We start from the raw sequence: 26,598 nt of genomic DNA on the forward strand, positions 1-26,598 counted from the left end.
GAATGAGTTAATATGTAGTCATTGTGTGAGCTAGGTATACTCACACAAGCTGCTCTGATATCCTACATCAATGGGCTATTGCAAGATAATGGCCAGCTCTTTGAAGGCCCATTTGCACAAAATATGAACGGTGTAAAAATGGGCTGAGAAAACAGGTGCTGCCATTGACTAGATCATAACCTGACCATATGGTTGAGGAGAATCTCATTTGGTTGTGCATTCTCCAAAAGGCCTGACTCAAAAGAAACTGAAAGCCATTCCTCTGCTGGACCCTCTAACAAGAGTTTCATCACCCATTCCTTTTTCACTTGTTGCACAGTTGAACAGAGCTTGAATTTGCATAATCATCTATAGGTAAATTATAGTGTTGAGCGCCTCTGCTCTGACTCCATTTGAATGGAAATTAGACCAATTTTCGGTCTAAAAGAAAACCACTGAAGTGAAAATGGATGAGAAATTGTGGTTCGGCTTTGGTGTACATTGTTTCTGTGGACCATGGTTCAAATGCTCAACTCTGCAATCTACATGTCAATGTGTACTAGGCAAGATTCTGAAGATAAAGGTTGTCCTGATGGCTAAAACTACAATGTGAGCGTTCATATGAATGCTTATTTTTACTTTTTAGAGGAGGTGCCTTAATGTATGTGTGTGTTTAGTAAATGGGTCATGTTGGTCAGACTAAATCTAAAACTGCATACAGTAAATACAGTCATAAGTATGTCCATCTCCTCACCATGTTATTTTTTTTCTCACCTTTACACCACAACATGGATTGAGTGACACCTGTAGTCTAACATCAAAAAATATTGGGAACAACTTTTTTTTTATTTCTGGGAATTGTTTGGAGTCAAAGGAGCATAGGACAATAATAATTAACTTTTTGAAAAAGCCAAGTACCAACACAAAATTCAAACACACTGATTTTGCATGAAAATGAATGAGAACAATAACTTCAGCAATTAAATTACATTAAAAACAACAAATCAGAATTGAATGTCATAAAAATGAGACACAAACTCAATTAACAATAACAAAAAATAAATAATTAGACAAGCAGACAAGAACACTGACATCAGAGGTTTGTTTTTTTTGAAAAAAAGTGAAGAATAAACACCTGTAAGTCAGTAAGGTGCTATCAATAGATTGGAAAACCCATCATACCCTCTTTATTTGCTTCAGTTTTTCTAATAAAAGAAAAATAAAGAGCATGTGAAAAGTAATTTTAGACTAAGGAGGAGTCCCTAATACAAGATCCGGAGAGGTGTTTTCTATGGGACTGAGAGCTACCCATGGCCAACTAATCATGCGACTTAAGAGAAACACAATCCAGAGAGACTCAATGTCTAATCTAGCAAAATTTGCTCCCTTCCTTAACAAATGTTCCTCTGCACATCATTTAAAATATCCAGGTGTTCCTGGTAAAATAATATAATTTTTATTTTCGTCATGTTGCTAGAGCAGTAAAAATTAAATCAGATGCTCCGTCTATACAAGATTTAACAAAACCAAGTGAAACTTGAATCTTCTGTACAATATTGACCTGCAAAGCACAACGGTTATTATCTAACAAAATATGTAAACATATTTGCTTTTTTGACACAGTCAAATAGAATGACATTTGTTCACACTGGATGTAAGTCTTTAGCCTTATTTTCTTTTATAAGATTGTGAAAAATTAAATCTCTGCCAGACATGAATTCAGCATTTAGCCACAGATTCTCAAGAAATATAATGCAATCAAATTAAATGAAGGAAACAAACAACCCCCCCCAAAAAAACTCTTATCAGATATTTAAAATTGAGAAAACAACAGCAACGCATTGAGCAATTTGCCTGTGGAGCCACTTTTGTGTTCTCGAACACCATCCAGAATTTCGATACCGTGCATGGCAGTTCAATCCTTATCCGTGATGTGAGGGAGGGAGAGAGTATTGACACACATTACTGTAACACATCCTGCTTAAAGGTCACTGAGTACTACCTTGTCAAACCTGACTGGAGCAGTCTTGAACAAACAGATCTACCGTAATTTCAATAAATAAATCACCTTATGAGTAAAAAAAATAAAAAATAGACAGCTTTAAGTACACCTTTGCTCGTATCGCATCCATGAAAGCTACATTTAATGAAACCACTTTTAGTGTGAAATCATGGTTTGACTTCCAACTTTCCCGACAATCATAGTTTCTCGAGGTCCCTCACTTACACAGATGCCAGCAATACATCACATACACCTCACATGCATGCTCAGAATGACTGAAATGATAGTGATCATATTTTACAGGGTTACAATGGACAAGGTCATCAGAACTTCAAGGATCACACACCTCTTGAATGTCACTTGGGGTCATGTGGATGTGAGAGTGATGTTATTCACACGCTAAATGTCTTCAGCAGTGACTCCGTAAAAAGATCCACGCTGATTCCCAGTAAAGTTGTAATGCATTGTCTCTCGTAATGCTTACAATAGTAAGTAGGCTTTCATAAGCCAAGGTTCTTTTGTAAATATTTCAATGACTCAGTAGTCTTTGAGTTCCCAAGAGATTTTATCCTTTTTTTAAATTCACAGTTGCCAATATGGTACTGTCAAAATGTTCAAACAGTTTTTTTTAAACTTTGCTATGTGTTGGGAAATGACTTGATTTCTATACATAATATTCCTTGTCCTTGTCTTTGGGTCTCTTGCTACTGGCACTGCCCTTGGTGCTACCACTAGACGCTTTATCCTTCACCACAGCACCATTAGTTTGCGCCGAGTTGCTGATGTAGTTGCGTGTCTCGTCCACCTGGTAGGAACCCTCATCCCTGTTCCTGTACTTGTACATGGCGTAGAGGAGGATGAGGATGCAGAGTGCGGCGGCTGAAACAATGCCCACCACCATGCCCGTGGTACTGCTGGATTCCCGGATAACCTCTGATGCCCCAGGAGGCACCCGTCGCACCACACCGGGCACGGTGGGCAAGGCAGCAGGCACCGTGCGCAGCATGGGCGAGGTGATAAAAGGGCCACGTGGCTTGGTGCCATCCAGATCAAAAGATGTGGGTAGGGGCAAAAGGACTATATCCGGCTGCGGAGGTTTGACCTCACGGTTGTTCATTTTCCCGGCGGGCAGCTTGGGTGGTGTGTCTGAGGGAACTGCTGCCGCCGGTGTGCCCCGGGGGTCAGGCAGAGGTGAGGTGGGTGTAGTCCTACCTGCCTCAGAGGCTTTGCTAGGCCTCAAGTCCTTGGCTTCCCACTTGGGTGCGAGCGCTTTGTAGCCACCTTCATAGGCCGATGTGGTCAAGATCTTATCTGTTACCAGGGAGAAGGTGGTATAAAAATCTTCATCGTCAGTTGGGGGCAGGCTAGAGTCGAAAGCTTCGCCAGAGCCAAACCCCGAAATCACCATGCCATCATCATCATCATTATCATCATCATCACCATCATCATCATCATCACCACCATCACCACCATCACAATCATCGCTGCCTCGGTCCGACAAGCAAGGTACCCCAGCCTCAGTGGCCATGGCCAAGGATTCTTTGGTGGTCTCAATAATGGTGAGGACAGGGCGGAGGGTTGGGGGGAGGGGGATGAAAGGAGAACGAGTAGATACAGAAGGGGTGTCTATGGGGTCCTCGACTAGTATAGGGATGACTAGCTCCCCTCCTAGAAAAAGAAACAGAGACAGAAATGCCAATCAAAGGGCGGAAAGTCATCCATCACCAAAGCAAGAAGCAACTAAACACCAAAACAATCGATAACCAAAGAACGTGTAAAGCAAAAAAAAAAACTTAAGATAAACAGAGAAAGAAGGAAAGGAAATACTGTACCAGTGCAAAAACAAGGAAACTCAGAACCAAACAAGACTCAAACTGAAAGAAAACAACAGCCATAAATAAAAGAAACAATGCATCAAAAGGCTTTGAGGGATGCACGAGGGTGAGCCACATTAGACTGACTCCACACATTAACCCTTACATGTCATCAGATAGCAATATGCTTAATCAGGACTATTTTTAGAGTGCACTAGAAACTAGTCATGGTCAATGTCTGTTCTACATGCTGCAGGCATAGTCATCACTAAAATGTATGAATTATGTTACGAAATTGTTGCTCAATGGTTTCGTAACGCCACTTATTCTTCCTCATAAACGACTTGCTCAGGCTTTTAAGAGGTGTGTTCAATCAATCAATCAATCAATCAATCAATCAATCAATCAATCCTCACATCCCTTCAAAAACCGTGCACCAACATGTCATTTTGCAATCAAAGTGCAAACCACTGGACACAGAAATTTCTCTGAAATGGGTATTTGTAAAGAGTTTGATATGTGTTCAGAGAGGTCTTTTAACCCCATTGACCTGCACAGGTGAAATATCAACCCTCGTGCACTGAAAAAGGATAGGCAGAATTTTTGAACAGGAAGTGCAATAGAGTATGTGCAAAAACTATCCTCTTAAAAACCTGAGTTTCATTTTAGCACTATCAGCGACACACACACTGGCCTACAAGAGATGTTGTACAAAAGAAAAAAAAATCACCACTCTCACAACATAATAAATAAACTTTTCTTCCCTCAGCATTAGTGGGCTCCCCTATTGGCCCTAGCCTCTTGCCTTTTGACCCCTACAGTTACCACAATGGCACAAAGTCACCTGACAGTTCAATGACACCTGAATGTTTGCCATGACTTGTACTTTATGTTGGAAGAATCTCACTGAAAAGCTTTCGTTCTAGATTCTGAATCATGATTTTAGTATATTAATCATGAGAGGGTAAAAAAAAATCCACATCCACTTGTTTTACTATTTAAACCTGTTGTCTTACTACTACAGAGAGCTTGAAACATTCAGATGTTTATTGAAGCTGCTTATCCTCTTGCCAAAGTGGCTTGTTTTGCAAAGCCTCACAAACAGGGCACTATAAAGAGATGCAAACCTTTTTGGAACAATAAAGAAAAGAACACAACAGAAATGAAGGAAACTGAAATCATAATTAAGGCATTGCAAAAATAGTTCAGAGTTAGAGCAAACTTTGTAAAAAAAAAAACATTCACAAAGTAAAGCCACAGATAGTTATCCAGAGAGGGATTAGTAATAAGTAGAAAAACAGGAAAAAACAAAGTCAGCTTGGAAAATCATAAAAGCCTGCAAAAACAGGTTTAAAAGGAAGAAAGCATACCATCAGTTTTGTCAACTTACATCAACAAATTGCCCGCATGATTTTGGCAGGAAGAAAAAAAATTTACAAAAGAAAGTTGTGTAAGAATGCCTTTGGACAAGTTAGGTTAGTTTCTTTTTAGCAATATCTGATTAATTAGTATATATTTCTCTTTTTAGACAGGATGGCGCAGGGAGGCAACAACACATACATCCACACACATCATGACATGAAAAATAATCTCACCATTCCATTCAGGATCTTTTTTTGTTCTTTTGATAATCATTTCATATTATTTTTTATAAAAAGAAAACAGTATATCTATAATCCTTAATTTAATAGATAATCTCCATAAATATCTACAGCCTGATTAGGTGACATTTTCTGTCTTTTTTTTTTTTGCTTGACTTTTACTTCATCTGTTGTGAATAAATGGATGACTGTACATATCTTAGAATCTCTACATCCAAGGTTTTGGAAGGAGGGAGTGTGAGACGGGGTGGGACCTATGAACATACTAGGAAGGAAATGAAATAGATGGGGGTGAACGTGTACATCAGTTGCCATGTCCATGTAAAGGCGGCACGAAGCGGTCGGGCGGCATTAGAGCTTTTGGCTGTAAGGAAGGGATGGGGATATACAAACAATGAGCATATACATGCCCATCTACAAAAGAGAACAGCACTCTCAACACTGACAGTTTTACAAACCCTAAGCTGCAACTTCTTTGCCATGCACAAAATTAATTGACTTATTTGTTAATTAAATCCAAATTTCAATCAGAGATATCTATCAAAGACAGGAAAATATTAGAGATCAGCATAAAAACAGCTTGGAACAGTTTTCACAGACAGTGTTCTGCTTTGGAGGCGTCTTCTCTTTTTTCTCTATGAGGGTGTTAATTTGAAATTTTAATGCAGTGTATTGGTTGTTGACACCCAATTTTATTAACAATCTATTGTTTATGAATTCATAATTGGTTCATAGAGAAAAGAGGAAGTTTCCTTCTCATTTTGGGGCATATTCATCAAAACACTGGCAATAGTGCTTATTTACAAATTAGCAGATTCAATTTTAAAACAGTTAAAATTTGAACATTTTCAGAAAAGAAACAGAGATTCACATATATGTGTGTTAACATATATGTACAAAAAAGACAAAATAAAACAGATTAACAAGCAAAAAAGAAGAAACAGCATTGATTTCTCACACTATCAAAGATGAACAACCAGAAAGCACACACTGAGGCAGACAAAGATAGGGGGACAGTTTATGGGCAAAGTGTCACCACCTTCATTTAACTAATAATAAAAACTTTATTATTAGTTACTTCAGTACAATTCTCTTGTTAGTTTAAAACACAGGACAGGGCGTGCAATCTGGATGTGCGTCAGAGAAAGAGAGGTCAATCAGACAAGGTTTTATTTTAGATTTTAGTTCCACTCTAAGAAGTTGGGTTAATGCATGCTTCAGTAAGTTGCATTTAGGGAAAGTAATATACAATAACAGTACAGCAAGCCATGGGACAAGAAGGGGTTGGGACTTAACAGGGTGTCAAACATCAATAAACGGTCACTTCCACCAAGGGCTGTGGGATATATTCTCAGGCAATGGAACCATTTATTAGCAGTTAATGGGGAAGAAGGTGCACCACGGGAGATATATAACCAGCATTATGTGGCATTTAAACCCACTGCATACACTAATTAATCAAAATGGGGAACAGAGGGATAATACATGAGCTAGGTTTTTATTAAATGTTTAGATGCTTTGTGTTATGTGCATAACCAACAGCCTTTGTTTGACAGATAAACACTGTGTTGGGAAAGAGTTCCACAAGAGTGCACAGAGTAGCAGTTTATTTGTGCCTCTGGTGAGTCAAAGGAGATGCGAGACGCTCACTTGTGTTCGCCAATCGAGTTTTGCTTGCTTATTAAGCAAAGTTGAGTCTATTGAGGAGAAACGGCATCTGTCACACTGTACTGACCATAAATCATCAACACTGGTATCTTAAATGTGAATCTGTGTGTCACAAATAAAGTCCCTCTGTAATTTTCTCTGCAACATAGCTGAGAGAATATTCTAATTATGGAGCCAAACTCCTCGTCTTGTTAAACAATACCAGCACAGGGTAATTGATTTCATCGGAGGCTTTATTTATTCAACTTTGCCCTTGTTGTCTCGGCCTTGTTTGCATCATTTCACTCAATTCTCGGCTAACAGCTTTCAGCCACTGTTAGCTTTGCGCTATATCAACAAAACACTTGATTGGAGAGGGACCGCTGCAGTTAAGGGTCTCCAGAAAAATCGGTGCAGAGGACCTTGATGTTTTGGTAAACACTTTAATCCTGTGTAAGCTCTTGCATAAGAGTTGCACATCTTACTGAATTTCTGAGGCTGTTTTTCATGAGTTTGCTTCACCAGACTGTGTTTGTTTTCTGCACTTGTCAAGATGAATGGGAACTTAATTAAACTGTTTCTCCCTGGCAAATAACTCTCCACTCAAATGTCACTCACCTTCTGTCAGTTTTTTTCTATTTTTATTTAGGTCAAAAGGAAGTGATAAAATTGGGATTATTAAGTATTCGTCTGTGCCATTGTCAGCTGGTTGATCTTTGCATCAATGACAGAAACTGGCCTAGTCTTGTGAAACCACAAAATTTAAAGCACAAAATAAAAATTTTGTCCTACTTGTCATCATTCCTGTTAAGTTACTACGTTCTGCATGTCACCTTTTAAATAGGAATTAAAAAAAATAGCCACTTCTATGGCTGAGTAACTGCCTCAGCAGCTGGAAAGCAGATGCAGAAATCGCAGTGCAGCACTTTCCCTTCATTTCCCTACACTCTCTCCTTTTCTTCTCTTGTCCTGATCCCCATGTCCATCCGACATTTGCTGAGGCCTTCAAATGCAGATGAATCCCGACAGTGTGTCAGGGATTTGACAATGCTACGCCATAGAAGCAGAAAGCCAGTGCACCAGCAACAGCCACGGATGAACTGTCAATGGGATTTCAACACTGCAAATTGTGAGTGAGTCAGTGGTTTGGGACCCTGAAATCCCATTGTGGCAATTGCATTGTGCCCAAAGACCTGCTGTAGCAGATTCATTCACTTCAATGCAATACAGGTACCTGATTACCAGAGAGACAGCAAAATACAGATTTTCAGCAAAGTTTGACAAAGTTACACGTGGAAAATTATATTAGTGCTATATGCATGGCTAAGCTTTCTAATGACACATACTTTAAAAATCTTTTCCATTAAATTATTTATCTAGATTACACATATTCTTGCCAAGAGGTCAAATTCTCACACTCTGAGAGTTTGTTCTATTCTACAAGGGAAATAATGTCTTCTTTTTCAACTCCAGTGAGAGGCATGCCCTCATGGGTAGATAAAATACTGATGGCAGGACGAGGAGCTCTTCTGGGGGAGTCCTGACGCCGCAGCGCATGGCAGATAGATCTTAATCTGTCATCATGATGCTGGGCACGGTCTATTGTATTAAATTGGCATCTCTAGCAGGCGTGGCGACTCGGCCCTGTCAGATGCTCGATTTGCTGTACAGCCATTAGATCACACCTCTGCACTTGGTGGACACGTGTCAGCTGGATATCCTTTAAACTGATCTGAGGTCTGTGGTGAGGTGACAGCCAGCCCAGTGGGGCTTGGCAGAAGCCATAGCTAACGCTACAAGAAAACCCAGTGATCCATCCCTATAAGACTTCATTTTATACCTCTTGTGTTGGGGTTGTTCATAAACCGCAACAAACACGTCACCCAATTTACATCCATGCTTCATCTAAAATTAAATTGTGCTGCAGTCTGCCAGTCAAGGCAATTTGTGCCTTGACTGGCAGTGCAATGTGCAATTTCCTCCGTTATTAATAAAGTATGTATCTAAGTATGTAAGTCTGTCTATCTAATAATGCTACATCTGTTTGATTTTCAGCTCTAATTCTTCAAATCCTGATAGGGTAATGGCACATGCAAGACCATTGACTTACCTTCTATTAAGTGCTCTATTTTGATTGGCTCACAATTGCAAAAGTTACTTCTTTGCATGATTTGTAGAAAGCAAAATACAGTGAAGGTTGTTGGAATTATAGGTAGGTGCTGAATAAACCTACCTTTATGTGTATGTTCAGCAGCGATTCAGGAAGAGGTTTTTGACGAGGCACACAAAGAGTACGCCTGACATATTATCTCATAAAGTTACCTCAGGACATCAAACTTGTAAACATAACCAAGAGACATTGAACAACACTCAGATTTTTTCTGGACACTTGATTAATGGATTACATTAAGTCCAGAGTTCACTTGCCCTTTAGCTCTATGTTGATCTCCTGTTCATGACAAAAATAGAGGAGTAGCCACTAATTGCTTCACTATCTTCTCCAAGCTGCTGAACGATTACTGTAGTTAATCTGTGGTGCTGAGAAGGTTCAAAGAGGTGTTGGAAATGGCTCTACTTAAAGTAGTGACACTGAGTCGGGTCATAACTGTCAGTATTACAGCATGTGATCCATTACCACTGCACAATTATGAACTGTGTATCCATTCAGGGATTGTATCCATCAGAATCGGTATTTGTAGACTAGATGTGTCACCATGGTGCAAAAGGAATTTCATAGTCTAGGTCCTCTATGGTATATATCGTTATGGATTTCAAAGGAACTTTTGATGATGAACTTTTTGATGTTTCTTGAATGAAGCAGCATCTGAATTGAGACCCAGCTATAAGTTTCCGTAACTTTAAGTGGATTTAGTAACCTGTATTCGGCACAAGCCTTTCATGTAGTTTTTAAAAGCTACAATGAATGAACTAACATGTCATTAAGGAATGACAACTTGTTGCTTTTACTTATTACTGGGACTCATACAATAGGCTCAATGCAATACGTTTGTTTTTCTATTGGCAGACATATTGTAGTAGCAGAAACTGCATGTGTAACCAAAAACACATGTCATGTCTTCACTTTGGGTAATGTGCATACTGTCACCCTGAAACAGCTTTACACAGGAGTTAATAGAGCCGGGCATTATTATATTGTCAGTAACACCTCTTGTTTTGCTGTTACAAATCAAAACGTCTGCTGTGAAAAGGACCTGTCATTCTTTTTTTAAACATGTTCAGCGTTGAGAGTAATGCAAAGACCTTTTATGAGACTTTTTATATTTTGTGAGTGTGCGTCCAACTTAGGCAAAAATAGAATGCAAGCATTTGCATGTGGGTGTTCTAACAGTACTGTGTTTGTACCAATCACAATTGAATATATTTTAAAAATAATCAGCAAGTTATCGCATTCTGTTTAATTTATTTTTGATGCAGTGTCCCATCTGTTTTGGAATCATCTGGTCGAGCTGCTGTCATTGCTCACATGATTTAAATGAACACTTCATGTGCAAATTTCCAGAAATTATTTGCATCAATTACTAAACCAAAAATACATATTTATAATAAAAATGCTCTGATTACACGGTGATGACAAGCTGCATCATTTTTAATCTGTTAATCACTGTGAAATTAAATCATAAATCAACTCACTAGTTGATGTTCTCTGAACTAAGCATTGCATACATTTCACGAGTGATTGCCGGGAAGTACTTTTCAAATGTACACCGAAATGTTGTTATTGTCAGTTTAATTAACTTCTGTAAGTGCGTGCAGGGTGTTATTGAGAGAACTGTTAAGAATGACCTCGCACACTACTTGATCGCTCTCTTGTGGAACTCAAATGGGATTAAGGGAAAAGGTTAGGTTTAACGGTTTTATTAAACACTCAGACAACACAGCCACAAGACGGACACCGACAGGAGACGAGACAGACTGTTGGCAGACACAGACAGAGCTTTGACAGAGACAGCAGGCACAAGCACTAACACAATCGCCAGGGGAGGAGCGTCCACAGGGAGCAGCGATGGCACAGGTCCGCCACTGCAGCCCCGAACACACACTGACATGTAGTAGAAGCCAGCTGGGGGTTAACCTGAGACTTATGGAAGCAGCACACAAAATGGATGCCAGTCATATTCATGCAGGTGCAAGTTGGGGGTGCGGGATTACTAGTTAGTCTAAAGAGCTGTGTCCAGTACAGTTTGCATGCCACAAATGCCTTCTACTTGGAGCAACAGATAGAATAGAAAAACAGATATACTTTGTGGCAATAAAAGTCTTTTTATGCCATCTGCATTCAAACAGACATGTATATGCAGAAAGGCTAAAAGAAAGGAGGTGGGTGCAATGGGATGGAAGGGAGGAGTTGTGAAGGGTAACACTTAGGAGAGGAAAATGAGTCATTCTTTCACACACAACTTTCTTGAGACAGAATGGGGTTGCCTACACAAGGCCAAAAAAAGGATGATGGCAAGAAAAGATTTTGTTGCCGTACATTTCGCTATATTGTATCGAAAATGAGGGAAGGATGTTTTTCCAGAGGCCGAATGGCACATATAAACACAAACTTGATGAGGAGGGGAACTTTGAATTTTCCAACCACCAAAAGTTCATGCGGCACAAGATGAGGCAAAAACGGGAGGAGTGGCTCTATCCTTGCTTGGAGGATGGACGGCGGATGATGAGGAAGGCACCAATAAAACAAACAAAATAAATAACCACAACAAAACAACAAAATAAAGATCACTTCACTCAACCTGCCCAGGCCCGAAAATTAAATCATAAATAAAATCTTATGCAACCCATGTGTGTCCAAATCGATACGGAGGAGAGATGGTATATGTGCATCACAGGAGAAAAACAAACAAAATGCAACAGAAAATAAACCAACATCATGTCATGCAACATGTTTATACAACTGGAAGCAGGGCAAGGAATGACATGAATTTCTGTGTCAACATGGAGAAATGTACAGTATGTATGAGTGTGTATGGCTATGTATGTTGCCAGTATATGAAGGGAGGGTACCAAGTTGTCTTGACTTGTTTCAGTACACTTTATTCCGCTTTTGAGAATACTTGGGTTTGAGCTTTCCAATTTATCCATTCAATTTAAATAATCTCTGAATGAAGAAAGCAACTCTCTTTTTGAGACAAAGAACCTAAATACCGCATAGAGGCATGGAGAAAATGGCTTTTTCTTCACATCAAAAAGCTATAAGTGCAAGGACCTAGATGACAACGTGATTTTGAGGAAGCAAATATTACTGCGGTGTGATAAGGTCATCAAAGTAAATGAGTTCCTCTCACAGATTGGAGGGAAACTGAAGAATTACCAGCAGAATATCTCTTTGAGTATTACAGAAACACCTCGTTTGTTGAGTGAAATAAATAAAGCAAAGATTATCTGTTGTGTTCTCGGATTAGAGATAACAAAGGTAAAGGTGAACGCATTGTTTCCTAGTATTAGCAGTGAGAAACTGGACATATGCTTAGACCTAAACAGAGCCATATTTAGGTAGATTAATGTGGCATCAATTAGCCTGCTGTCATGGCAATATGAAGGACAGTGAAGTAATCAAATATCCTGAGCCGTTAATGATTTCCCGAGTGCCTGAGGGGTTGACACTTTTTACATACTGAGCCCATTTTAACAGAGCTTTCTCCCCTGGTTTACTCCATATAGTTTGGATCTGTGCCAATTGCTCCTGGGCACAAGAATGATTGACAACTGCATGTTCAAAAATCGTCCAAGCCCAAGTTGCCTCAAAATAACCGCTCTTTTTTAAACCGCAGTTTTATTTCCAGCTGTTCTTATTTCCAAACTCCGCTGAGTGAATGTCTTATCACTTTGATGGAATCACAAAGTGATGTGTGTCTGTGTATGTTTGTATGTGTGTGAGTTTGTGTAAAGGGAGGTGGGGAAGAGAGACGATGTGCACAGAAATTCGAGGATATCTGTTCTCTATTAGAATGTTTCAGGTAAGGCAAGCCTCCGACGAAGGAAACAGAGGTACAAACAAGAGAAGAAGAAGGAGGGAGGAAGAGGCTCTGTTGCAGTTAGTCTGCTACATATCACAGTATCTATGCTGAAAGCATCTTTGTTCTCGAAAGAATCTCAAAATGTATCCTCTGTCAAGAGAGACGCACACGCACACACAGTAAGAGGAAATCAACCATGTACAGGACAGATACATTTTGAAGCATCAATGTGGGCGACATGGGACTTGATACTAATTTCGTACTTTGTTGAGTAAAGTTTTGCTCTCGACTGAATGCTGAGAGAACCAAATTAGTATCAACACTTCATCATGTCAGCAGCCAGTGGCCCCATAGCAAGTGTAACTTCTTATAGAGATGGAAGGATTGAGTTTTAACTATAGCAGCTGACTATAATTTGTAAGGGTTTACTTATTTACTAAGGATCAAAGCTTCATTGTTACTGATTTCATCCATTTTCACAGAGTTCTTTAAAACTTCAATATACACTTGAAAACTTCCTCCACTAGTGTATATTTCTTACAGTTTCTACTTTTCTGAGGTCTTTTTTTTCTTTAGTTACACTTGAAGCTCCCATGGGACATGATGCTGAGAGGAGAGGCTCCTCAGTGGCAAATCAAAAAAAGATAAGAAGAAATAGATCAGGTTCAGAGCAAGCACAACTTGACACACCCATCCCACCTGCATGTCCGGAGTCGCACTCTTCCAGGTCCTCATCATCGCTGGAGCATTCAGCTGACGAAACAATGTCATCTGTTGTCTGTGAAGAAAAAAACACATTCACACATGAGCCCAGGACAGTGTGTTTAGTGCCGCGACGTGACAGCAAGTCCTCAACTATGCTGTCCACAGCCACTCCATTCAAGGATATTTTGGCATGGTCGGACCTCTCGCCTGTCCTTCAGCTTCTATATATCACTTAGAGTCAATCATATTTCACAGTGTTTATCATTCTTCACTTTATGTGCTTTCCACCTCTGCAGATAATTGTTTTCCCTGAACCTGCGCACCGTGCCTCTGATTATTTATGGCCTCTTTCCTCCTCTGTCGTCCACAATCAATGGCCTCTCCAAGCCCTCACAGATCAACACTGTCCCAGCTCCTGATTTGTGTGCAGGGAGGGACGGATGGGGCAGCGGGCTTGCTAGCTACACCTGCAACGGCGATGGATTATCTGCACCCTCCAGTTCCCACAATTCTGATTTATTCCCTCCTCCCTACTTTTTTTGGGCCGACTCATGGAGGACAGGAGAGGGGAGTTGTATTTCAGCGTCGGTGCGCTGGGCAGCCGGCGTTTATTAGAATGAATCAGCGGGGCAATAAAATAAGCCCTGTCACCAAGCAGGGTTATGAAATCAGTGTGCTGATTGAGTTTTTCAGTTCTGGCTGAGGGTGTAGGGCTCTAAATATCATTGAGTTTGACAGACTAATGAAACGCGCCCCCGTGCTTCAGCTGCCACTTTCAGCAGGGCCAGGAGAAAGCTGTCCACCTTTACTACATACATACAGACACATGCTGATGTTCGCCGTTTACAAAACCTACCAGTTAGAAGGTAGACTTTTCAATCCACACTTCAGTGGATGTAAACAATGGGTTCTGCTACTTTTTGTATCAGTACATATGATAATGTAGTGCGTGCTTGTTTTGGTGTTTATAATGCACCACATTATGTACTTTTTCAACAATATGAGCCGGAGAAAAACAAAGCAGAGGAGGAGGGAGGAGGCTCTGCACTAAATTGCCTTAAAATATGGCTCCTTAGCAAACATGACTATTTATTGAAGCCACATTAAGGGTGTAAATTTCTCGGCTATTGCTGAAAGAGGGTTATTGTTTATTATGATAGCTGCAGATGCGAGAGGCAGGGACACAGAGAGAGATGAAAAAGCCAGAGTCGCTTCGAAGTCTGCTCTTGCAATTTCAGCAAAAGACCATCACAGCATACCCAAGCATCATCTGAAAACACTGGTTTTCTCTGCTCCATTCACGCTGCATTCACTCTGCAGATGATGGCATTTCAGCACACAGTAAATATTTTTACTGCCTCAGATGCCACCACTTGGCGGAAGCTTTACGCACCCATCGAAATGGACAAAAACAAAAATGCTGCTGAGTAGCTTCTGTAATTACTTTTTAAACTAATTTTTACATCAATTTGGAAAAGAGATTCGACTCACAAAGTAAAGCAGTCGCTCTTGAGCCAAGATTCAGTCATTCTGACATATACTTCATGGTTTAAATGCAACACTTTTACACTTTTACATGGCATTCCCTTGTCTACGGGAAGACCCAAATCAAATTTTATATGTTCACGTTAATTTCGGCAACTTGATTTGAGCATGTTTAGATCACAAATTAAAACATATGTGCTTTGAGTTTGCCTTCTCTATTAGTCTGATTTACAAGTAATGAAAGTGGTTTCTGTGTAAAGTCTATCGATCAGACTAACTTGGTCTCCCTAGCTCCATGATTCTTGTTTGATTTCTCTGCCATTTGCGATAAGTTTTCAGTGCATACACATGTCAAAAGACTGTAGAAGACTGTAGCAATAGGCAGCTGGATGAAAGAAGAGGTAACTACGTGTAGTCAATAGTCTTTGTATTAAAAACAAACTTATTCAATCTGTGTAGCTAAAACAAAATAAAGGGCAATTGGCTTACCTAATTTAATCACAAAAACAAGCACAGAACATTAAAAAATATATTTGTCAGTACCTTTTCTCAATAACAGCATAATGTGGATTTTATAAGTACCCTCCTTAAGTGCATGGAGCTGCATGGATTTATGCAAAAGCTGAAGAAAAACAAGGTTAAATGTGCAGAGAGAGATATTAAAAGACATCTTGTTCTCTTCTTGAGAGCACTGTACTAAATTTGTAATTATATTCATTTCTTATGCATAAAGAAAATAAAATCAACTGAATAAACCATGAACTCCAATGAGACGTATCTGAGTTGCAGAAGAGTCTTCTCATGTCATATTCTGCTCACTGTGCAGAGAAATATAGAAAAAAAATACTTGAAAAATGAGTCTCATTAAACTTTAAAAAGCTTAAATTATCAATGCAGCAATCCCATTATGTGAGTAGCAATGTTAATGAGGAACACAACAACGATGTACAAGGGCACTGTGAAAATATAAACTGACTCCTAAAGGTTAAGACTATGACTGAAATATCAATAAAAACAAAGTAAGCAGTCACCTGAAAGCAAGTTGTGTTTCCCTGTACTGATTTAACAAACTGTTTCTAAAGTTATTTCATAATATTTCATACAGGAAATAACCTGTTATCAATGAACATCTTTTCCTGTGGAATTATTTGTTGAGCATTCCATATCTTTTACAGTCTTTTGTTGGGACTATACCAATTTTTTTGTCTTTATACAATTAAGTTTACCAAAATGATGAAAATTTGTTACAAACCTGCCATAAATAAAAATTATTCCTTATTTTCGGTAACCCTTTCTCCAGTGTGTTCCACATGTTCCTTCAAATTAAAAAAATATGTGCAATTTCATTTAAATCATCTGTGGTGCAAAGCAGCTTCCTGTTTAACATGAAGCCTGTGCTGTCTTATGATCACAGCAGACCAGTTACATGTCTGCTTTTTTTCAAACTCTTCCATGCCTTTTAGTTCCCTGCTAAAGGTCAAACTCAACATGTCATCACAAACGTTTCTGGTCTGTGTGCCATCTTGGCTTCTGCTCATTACTACAGAACTTATACAGTGAAAAAAAGCACTTCATTTTTGATCCTATCCACAATAAGGAGATGGGACTACCTCATCCAGTCTGTTGTAAAGGTTATATTTAGATAGCAGGAGGACACACTCAAAGTGTGTGTGTTCCTTTTCTTTTGATTGAAAAGGATCTATCACTCAGAGTAAGAGACCATCGCATCTGAGTGAATTTTATTACACGCCGAGAAATTCAAGAGTCCTCCTGAAGTGGGTTGTTTGACATTTGTAGATACACTAGATGTCATTAATTTCCATAAACATACGAAGTATCCCTGCCATTCACAATTGGCTGGATTGCAGGGCTTCTCATAAATGGCATAGGATTGCATTTATGTGCATTTGGACAAATGCAAAGTTAGTTGTCTGTCAGTCGACTACCGACATTGATATTAGCAGATAACACAAAGGCTGGATTGTGTATATGCAAAGAAGGGAGCTTATGGAGCCGAAAAAGCATACACTGCAAGCGTGTGCAGCAATTGGAGCTATACGAAAACGATGGCCAGAGAGACTACAAAAACTGATTTCACAGCTGGGGGAATCCAATCCTGTCTAAATCTCCATAACATAGAGTGGGATATATTTTGGAAGCGAAGTGATTCCTTTTTTTTATTTTTTTTTATTTTGGTGTAATTACTCTCAAGGAACACTCTCATCATCATTTTCAAGTCTGTTTGGTGAGATTTAGAGTGTGTGGGAAGCTTCATTATGTGGATGGATGCCTAATACCTCCTGTATGTGAAGAAAGCCTATCACACGTGATTATTTTGGGATATAAAAACTCACTATGTGCATCATTGTTTATTATTATCCTGATCACCCTTCAGTTGAGTGATGCTCTGATTTCTCTCTCAACAAACAAACATCACAGCCAAATCAATAGCCAGACTTCATTAAAACAGCATTTACCTCTGACCACTTCAGCACATCAACTGAAAGGATTACGCAGGAGATCAATAAAGATAGACAACCTCCTTGAGAGACAAGTCTCAAAACTCCACACCTTTCTGTTTTACAAAATGGAGACAGTGCAAAGATTGGGGGGAGGAGTGTCTGTGCCTCCATCTCTGGTGGTCCTTCGGCAAGTCTGGACTGACTTTTGTGACTCAGCCAGCAGCAACAGAGAGGCCATTAACGGGTGAAACGGCAATTACCTTAGCAACTGAATGGAGAGCATACCACATCACCAGTCAGGTCTGACCTCAGACTGAACAAAGAGGCTGCAAGATTGATTAACAATAAACTTGAAGCTCAGCGAACTGACGTGTCTTTCATTAAGAACTTTTTCAGCACAGGGCGAAAAAAAACCCCCAAAACACTGTCAACCTGTCTAGTTGTGATTACATGTTTTATTTGACAGAGTAATTTACACAATTTACAAAGTGATGGAGTAGCGTAGGATGAACGTTTAGACAATAAATGTGAGGCCTGACTTACAGCTTGACTCCTTTATTTCATGTCTGTCTCAAAACAACACTTGTGCACTGAATTGCAAAGTTTCAGCTTCTTGCATCCATTTTGAAGAAATCCCTAATTCCAAATTTAAGAGTCCAATTTATACACTGCATGAAAGCAGCTTTTATGAGACTTATAGCTATATGTGCATAGATCTGACCTGGAACATGTGTTTAAAAAATGTGTTATTTCTGCTTCATTGTTAGTTGGGTTTTGACTGCTGCCAAAAAAGTGGGTTACCTTGACTCAATACTGCTTCTGAATGCAGTCTGGATAGATGATGGCAGAGCCAAGCAGCTGCTGCTGATGTGGTAATGTGCTGCACTTAGCTCTTTTCTTTCCATTTACCTTGACTCAAACTCTAACAATAAATATCATATTAAAGAATTTACCTTTTGGAGCCCTCGTATCAGATTAAGCTGAACTGAACAAAAAGAAATTCTTGTCTAAAAGGCCTTGATGACAGCTAAATAAACATAAATATAAGGATTTTTTTTACACATTGAATTGAATCTGAATTAAATTTAATTTGAATGCTCCCCCAACATTTGAGCATGAATTATCTCTTGATAGGATATAAGTGACATAAAAACTACTTTAAATATCCTGTTTTGTTCCTCTGTAGCAACATTTGTAGCAGCTGCAGCTGCACTGTGGGCTGCAACGCTCTGCTACTCATGCGGTCAAATACAACTGGTCTCTTACAAATTTTTTCACAGCCAAAAAAAGAAGAACAAATAAATAAATACAAATTTCTCATTCCCAATATAACACAGCCGGATCAGGTTCGTTAAGATTTCAATTCATTATTTAAATTTATGTTTATTTATTTACATGTTAAGCAATATGTTTGAAAGACCAGGGGTGAATTCAAACTCTTCTCTTCACACCCATACCTCATAAGGAATGTGACACAACTCCGAGTGTGCTCACAAGTATCACTATTGTTAGATCAGTCTCTTCAGACTTCACTTCTGTTAGAGAAGACAATATGAATACAAACACAAAAGAATGAAATAACAGCAAAGCAAAAGTATTTTTTACTAGATAAACAATGCTGTATCTAATGCTTCATCTATGAGAAAATGACCCCAAGTGAGCTTATAATATAACTTTATTCGGTATTGATCCACTACATACCTGATGGCTGCTGTCTGAGGATAACATTGATCAAACAGAGAATCTATTAACTTGGAATTAAACTTCAAATACATGGACGGTAAGAGGAGCAGCTGCTCTATCTGCGACCGTGGTAGAATATTCTGCAGAGCATGATGGTGATTTGACTGGACACTTCAAAGACTTGGGTTGTGCTCAGCAGGGAGAAAAGGAAGACATTTTTTTTATGAGACCACTGTCTATGGTTTTCCCCTGAGTCACAAAAAGATGTGCAAAGGCTATAACAGAGCAATAGCCCCTGGGTTACAAACATGACATAAAGTATGAGTGTGACCAAAGATGCATTGTGGAGAGGCGTGGGGAAGCTGGGTACACACGCTTAAGTACAGTGCACTGACAGATCAGGGAGTGTAGTCACTGGATGCTCCTAAACACACCACCGCCTTTCATAACAAATGACCTTCACATGTTTTCATGCCTAGAGGGGGAAGGAAGCATTGAGAAATTAAGCCTTTCGAGACACAACGATATAGATCCCCATTACAACACCACAATCAAACCCAGTTTGGTTTATTTACAATACCAGGGTGCCTAGTGGCTACAGCTGAGTCTTATTTTTTGCACTGATAGGAATGAACCCCAAACAAATCAATTTTTCTTGAGCGCCTCATCCCAGCATGCAGTTGAATATCCAATGTGGTTGCATGATCAGAGATCAAAGTGCTGTCGCAGAGGCAAGGGCAAATCAAGGCGCGATTCAAACCAATCTCTTCTTCCCCAAGGTGCTCTTCGGTCACCTTGGACATATATTTTTCACGCATGTTAGACAGGGATACACGGCACCGACTATTTTTCAGGTTGAGAAATGGGCCCAGGAGCCTACAGATATCAGAGGTCAGACCGACTCTGACTTCCATCTCCTCTTTCTCGCTATCTCACCAGTTTCCATTCCTCTGCTCCACTGTCCCCTGAACCAAAATAAGATAGTCATCTCTCCGGGTGGAAACTTTGCCTTCCTATTGACGCACCCGTTATCATGTCCGATCTGCGCTTTGACAGGCCGACAAGGGAGAGGCTTGTATTACAAGGGGAATCAATGGCAGCAGGCCATATCTCTATCAATAGGCTGCCACAGCTCTTTTTGCTCACAGTCTCCACTCTGACAGATAAGATGTTTTATCAGAAATAAATAACTGGAGAGGTGGGAGATGGAATTGGCAGCACAGAAACATGTTAAAAATAGCACATAGTGCTAAATCTCATTTATTTTTATTAGCTGCACTATTATGGACAGACGGCACAAACACAACAAGAGGAAAGTTGTTCCTTTAAGTTCATAAACCCTCTTCTTCAATATAGACGATAAATCACACCAAAATGAGCCACAAAATCAACTGGTAGGTTAAATGACATATGCTAAATGATTTTCTAGCTCAAATAATGATATTTCGACTGAGCACACCCAGTGGGCCATTCTTAGCGACCTCCTGTAGTCAGCAAATTTTTTTTCTCTCTCTCTGCAGGTTTATGAAGAAATTGAAGCAGGACAGGGGAGGTGGGGGAGGAGAGCAGAAGCAAAAAAACATTTAATTTGTTCACCATCACTGTGCTGTGTTGGATTCAGCAGAATTGGTTAGGTGGTGAGTATTTCTCTTTTTCCCAAGGACCTTCCTTGGTTCATAGTGCAGTGCGGGTTGCTGGCTCACAGCAAACTCTAATTGCCATGAGGCCAATTTCAAAAAGGGTCATTCGTCTTCTCACGGAAAAGGAAAATGGTCGGTGCCTTAATCACGCCCCCCCGCCAAATTCCCCACAGCGTACAAGGTCATCAGTGAAACCATGTCACAAACACACTCTCACTCATACATGTATGTACACTTAGGGACAGCTGAAAGGTTGAGGACGGGTGTGTTGGTGGGTGAGGGTAGGAGGTGTCACATCAGAGACCAGCAGGGAGGAAGGTGTGAGGTAAGCAAGCAAACGATTGAAAGAAATTTCTCCATCCTCAGGTGAAATTGGAGCAGTGATTACAGCCCTGAGTTACGGTTTGTGTTTCCGTTTGTGGTTCTCTCTTCAAAGGGGAAGTGAGGAATTCATGTGGATATGGCGAGGAGCAGCTTTGAAAGGCATAACCAAAGAGAGAAGATGAGAGTGTGGGGGAGGAGAGCGGGACAAAGAGGAGGAAGGGGTGAGCCAGGACAGGAACGGAATGAAAAGTCCATTTCACTGAGGATCACAAGACATGAACTGGTTGAAGTAAAGGTATTGGTATTCCTGCTTGTGGCTTCATGAAGCATAGAAATACTTTATTAGCATGAGAGACTTCATCTATTTTCATGATGCATCTTCCTCATGAAGTTGTCATTAGCATTTAGTTCAGTTTCCATTGCAGTAATTGAACAATGCATATAAATCATGGTGTGTTTATTCTTCTTGTCCTCTCTGACCAAAAGCTTCCTTTCAGTTTTCTGTCAGGACATATTCCCATTCGAGAGGATGGAACCATTGAATCGCTCATACTGGGCGAAATTAAAGTAAAAGAGACTGACACACTAATTGGACAGAAGAACAAATTTCAACACATCTGAGTCAGATTTTGTGTTGATTATAGACTTAATAAAAGAACTGCTAGATGATTCCTTTGTGCCCCGGTTGCAATTTGTTTTATTGCTATTTTCTTCATGTATATTTTATGTCTATGTTTTAATTTTTTCAGTGCCAATACTACCTTGTTTAACATCTATGTCCTCATTGTGAATTGATGTGATGGGAGCATCCTCTTGAGATCTGTGTTCAGAAACCATACATATTGGATGTTGATATCGTTTTGTTAGGCTCTCTGTGAGGTTTTTGAAATAAATGAATTATTCTACTCCCTCAAACACAAAATGCTAATAAGTTAATTAGTGAGCCCAGTTACTTTTGTGATTAATCATAAAATCATTAATGAAAAGGACAAGCAGCACATTTTCACATTTAAAAAGCTGGAACGTGAAATGTTGGGCATTCATGCATAAAGTACCTTCAGACATAATCAATCAAATGACAAATCATGACAGCTCTATATTTAATGCAGAATTGCTCTTACAGTATTATTTGTAAAGGAATACATTATGTGTTATTATATTCTGTTAATGGCATCTAGCAATTATTGTGTGTGTTATAATAAACGGAGGTGACTAATTGCAACAATACAATCAATAAGTAAGACAATACATTCACTATTGGTTTTCTATTGTGAAAGTGTGAAGTCAGGATCAAACAGCTGAAACTTGACCTTGCACTCCTTCTCCCTTGTGGACGGAATATTTATGCATCCTAATCCATTCCAATGTTACAGTCTTTCTCGCATTCAAAGGCTGTTATGATATTCACACTGTAATACCAATCAATGTGGGCGTTATGTAATGGCTGTTGTTGGCAGCTTTACATCTCCCAGATTAGCCATGGGTGCCATTTAGGTTCACACCTAATGAGCACAAACCAAATTAAGCATTGGATTTATTCTCTTCTTAGACACTGGAAGCTGAAATGTAATCACAAACCAAATGAGAAATTATTTGATACATGCTGAATTACTACAGGCTACACATGTGCAGTACATTTTAAGGATAACTAACCCTGCACAAACAGACATGTAGATCTTTTGAAGTAGCCACTCACTGCCGTTAAGAGCAACAAGTTACCATACATTGTATTTTGCAGCAACTCTCAGTGGACATGAAGAGGAAACATTGCCCGGCCTTTCTAATAGCTTGTCTGGGCAATGAAACAGAACACATTAATGCTGTGAAACATCAAAGGCAGTGTCTGTGTGATGCATATTTAATTAAATCCTATTGACTCCAGTGGACACATGGTGCAATCTGTGCACAAAGAGAAATTAATGCATATAGAAATCTGAGAATATTCTTGCAAGGATGTTTTCTCTCCTTCTCTCATCCTCTCTCTCTCTCTCTTTCCCCTCACACATACATAAATTCACATGCTCAAGTGTGCACATCATGGGATGGCAGTGAATATATTCACAGTGCATCCATGTGCAGAGATTAATTACATCTGCTGGGAGAATAAGTCACCAGACCTGTGAGTGCTGCCGGATCTTGAGCCTCAAAAGGAGCTCAAAGTGTGATTCATCGTCACATACAGAACACAGCTCAGGGAGCTCACTTTGACGGGTTGGTGCATCAATATCTCACATTTTCTGCTTTAGACAGATTAAATAATCTACGTCAATTTCATGTCTGTGTTGTGTTTGGTGTGTAATAAATCTTTGCTGGATTTAAGATAGTGTGGCACGAAGAGCAAAACCAATTGGCATTTCCCTAAGGCAAAAAAAGTCCAATAAAAACAAAAGGAATTTGTCATTAATCTCTGAAAATGTCATAGAAATGCAGTACAAGCTCTGTCCTGTTTGCTAGTAAGATAATGAGCACCATAGCCGCAATTCAGCTTGGATTTATTCTGAGTTACAAAAATGTATAAAGATGACCACTTAATGAGGACAGCTGCTGCTAAAAGAAAATGCATGCAGCTGTTGGTGTAGTTATACCACAATGCTTTGCTCACTTTTTAATGTCCAAACACACTGAACACACAAAAAACGGTCACACAGGACAACTATTTGGTTATCTCTAGGTAAAATTTACATTATTTCCTAAAATGTCTCAGTATTTACTTTAACAAGACCAAAAAGGAAAAAAAAATGTAGAGAAGCAACTAATTATTGTGTAACTGAGAAGAAAGACTGTTGTAAAGTTACTCCCAATGGAAACTTAACTAGAACTAACTAGTGTTCCCACAGGAGTTGTGCTGCTAAAAAAAGCTAATTAGACACCACCAGTGGTGTTGGATCTTAGAACAACATCACAATTTCTTTGACTGGATGCAGAATTTATTACCAACTGTTGCAGTTTGAGAATTCATGTAATTTCGCTGGTATGCACGTGTTGATATCTTTACTAATACACTTGAAATAAAATGTGTCATAACATTTTAACATTGGGGGCATTTTTTTCCCCCATAATTATCCAACTAATAACATCAAAGAAAGACATTCTATACAATTAAAAGGCTTTTAAATTCTCTTGACTAACTTCATCTGTTCAAGTTAATTGTACATTTCCAAAGCACGGCCAGATGATTTTAGAATTAAAATATTACTACTGTCTTGGCTGTGACTTGAGTTATTAGTGCATCACATATAACCAGTCAGTCATCTCTAAAGGCTGGAAACCAGAGGTGAGACTGTGGAACACACTGACAATGTGCTGATGTCCTGCTGGTCAGCGAAGAAATAAACTGCTGCAGCCTGTTTCTGGGTGTATGTGTTTGCCCTGGTATGCAACCGATGTGTGTTGCTGGTTTGCTCCTTGGTATGAGTGCCCCGTTGTCAGAGTGGAACCTGACAAGATAGCAGGTTTACGCAAGCACACACACACTCGTGCGTTCCTGGAGAATCTATATAAACTGTGCTGTAAGGCACGAGGGAAGACTATTACAAAAAAACCCTCTGTGGTCCCAAACCCCTGGAGATAGTTTGTGGTTCTCACTCACTGAGTGACCACGTGTTCTGATGACACACACACACACACACACACACACACACACACACACACACACACACACACACACACACACACACACACACACACACACACACACACACACACACACACACACACACACACACACACACACACACAGAGGAAAAACATGGTCTATGGAATAGAAATAGAAATTGCAAAAAATCGACAAGCACATACATAGAAGCCTAATGGAAATAGTTTTTGTGTACTTGTGTTTTGAGAGTGACATAAAAATTCAAAAAAGAAGAAAATCACACTGACAGAAATTCCTTGACAATCCTGGAATACGATTTCTATGTTGGAGATGAGGAGACAAAATACTTTGGTATTGTTCCTCTGTACTCCGAGGGTGCATGGAGGCGGACACACACGTGTGAATATGTGAGTGCAGATATATATATATATATATATATATATATATATATATACATACATACATACAAGTAACAGCAGCTTAATTTGGTTGTGCATGCATACAGACATGGGAGACAGAGATTAAGAGATCCTTGTACAAAATGTGTGCATTCATGTGTGTGACCAATTAATGAGCCACACACCAGCAGGGTCTCCAGCAGTCTGCTGTCTCCTAATTGGACCTACTGAGCATATAGCAGACCTTCGATATTCATCTCCCAGAATTCACTTGGAGCTTTGCTGCCTGACAGGGAATCTGGTAAAGTGAGGAAGAGAGATAGAACTCTGATGAAGAGTGAAAAAAAGGGGATGGGATAAAGAAAGAATCCCAAGGAATACCTGCAAAGTAGTTTGACCTTTGCACAATTACTGGCAAGTCTGGTAGTGAAGAAAGGTGATCACAGAGACTAACTAACTGAAGAGGAAAGACGACTGTCAGCAAGGGAAGAAGCAGAGCAGAGCTGCCTACACACACACACACACACACACACACACACACACACACACACACACACACACACACACACACACACACACACATACATACACACAACCTGTGCACGCAAACACACATGGGTGGATCAAGACGCAAATGAACACACTCATCAAACGTTATCCAGCAGACCACAATGTGGAGACATGCAGTGTGCTGTACAGCACCTTCCCCGCTACCTCTTGAAGAGAGAATAAATCAGCGATTATCATACATCCCCAGGCGTTAGGAAACATCCTTGATGTACTTTAGGTAGATGGAGTAAGAGAAGCAAGACAAGGAAAAATGGTAGGGGGAAAAAAGTGGACAGCATGGCAGTTTATTGTGCAAAATCTTTGAATGATGGGAGTTTATTCTGGTTTGTGACCTTTGTTTTAAGTTGTTCGGTTTGTCTAAACTGATCACCTCCCACTATTTATGAAGGGTTGGAAATAAAATGAAAATGCAGAAATCATCCTGTCCCAAAAAAAACCCCACCTTGACTAGCAGAGATATTCTTGTCATTGTGTGCTGTGTATCCAGGCATATTAACACAGTATTATTTTTCTCCTCAGCAGAAAAAGCCCAATTAACTGCAAACAATTTACCTCTCCTTCTCTTGTCTCCTGAGTGCTGGGCTGGTTGAAAGTGATGGACTTGAGCAATTTCTTTAACATAGCAACATGCAAATCACTCTGTGTCTCTCCCCATGGTGTTTTAGATTGCAGCCTCCTTTCCTAATTGTTCCCAAACATCTCAGGCCAGCAG

At 39.6% G+C, this 26,598-nt stretch overlaps 1 protein-coding gene across 1 annotated transcript in view; it reads right to left on the minus strand.

Annotated features, from left to right (window-relative positions):
- Window positions 1–813: 813 nt before the first annotated feature.
- The window catches only part of LOC137613524 (neurexin-3b), a 253,579-nt gene continuing 227,794 nt past the window's right edge, over window positions 814–26,598 (minus strand). Inside the window, exons 21-22 of the mRNA XM_068342822.1 lie at window positions 13,724–13,802; window positions 814–3,649 (exon numbers count right to left, since the gene is read on the minus strand). Coding sequence (XP_068198923.1) covers window positions 2,646–3,649; window positions 13,724–13,802 — 1,083 coding nt within the window. The 3' untranslated portion in view covers window positions 814–2,645. The remainder of the gene's footprint in view (window positions 3,650–13,723; window positions 13,803–26,598) is intronic.

Source organism: Antennarius striatus, chromosome 19, assembly GCF_040054535.1.
Source record: "Antennarius striatus isolate MH-2024 chromosome 19, ASM4005453v1, whole genome shotgun sequence".
NCBI classification, from domain to species: Eukaryota; Metazoa; Chordata; class Actinopteri; order Lophiiformes; family Antennariidae; genus Antennarius; species Antennarius striatus.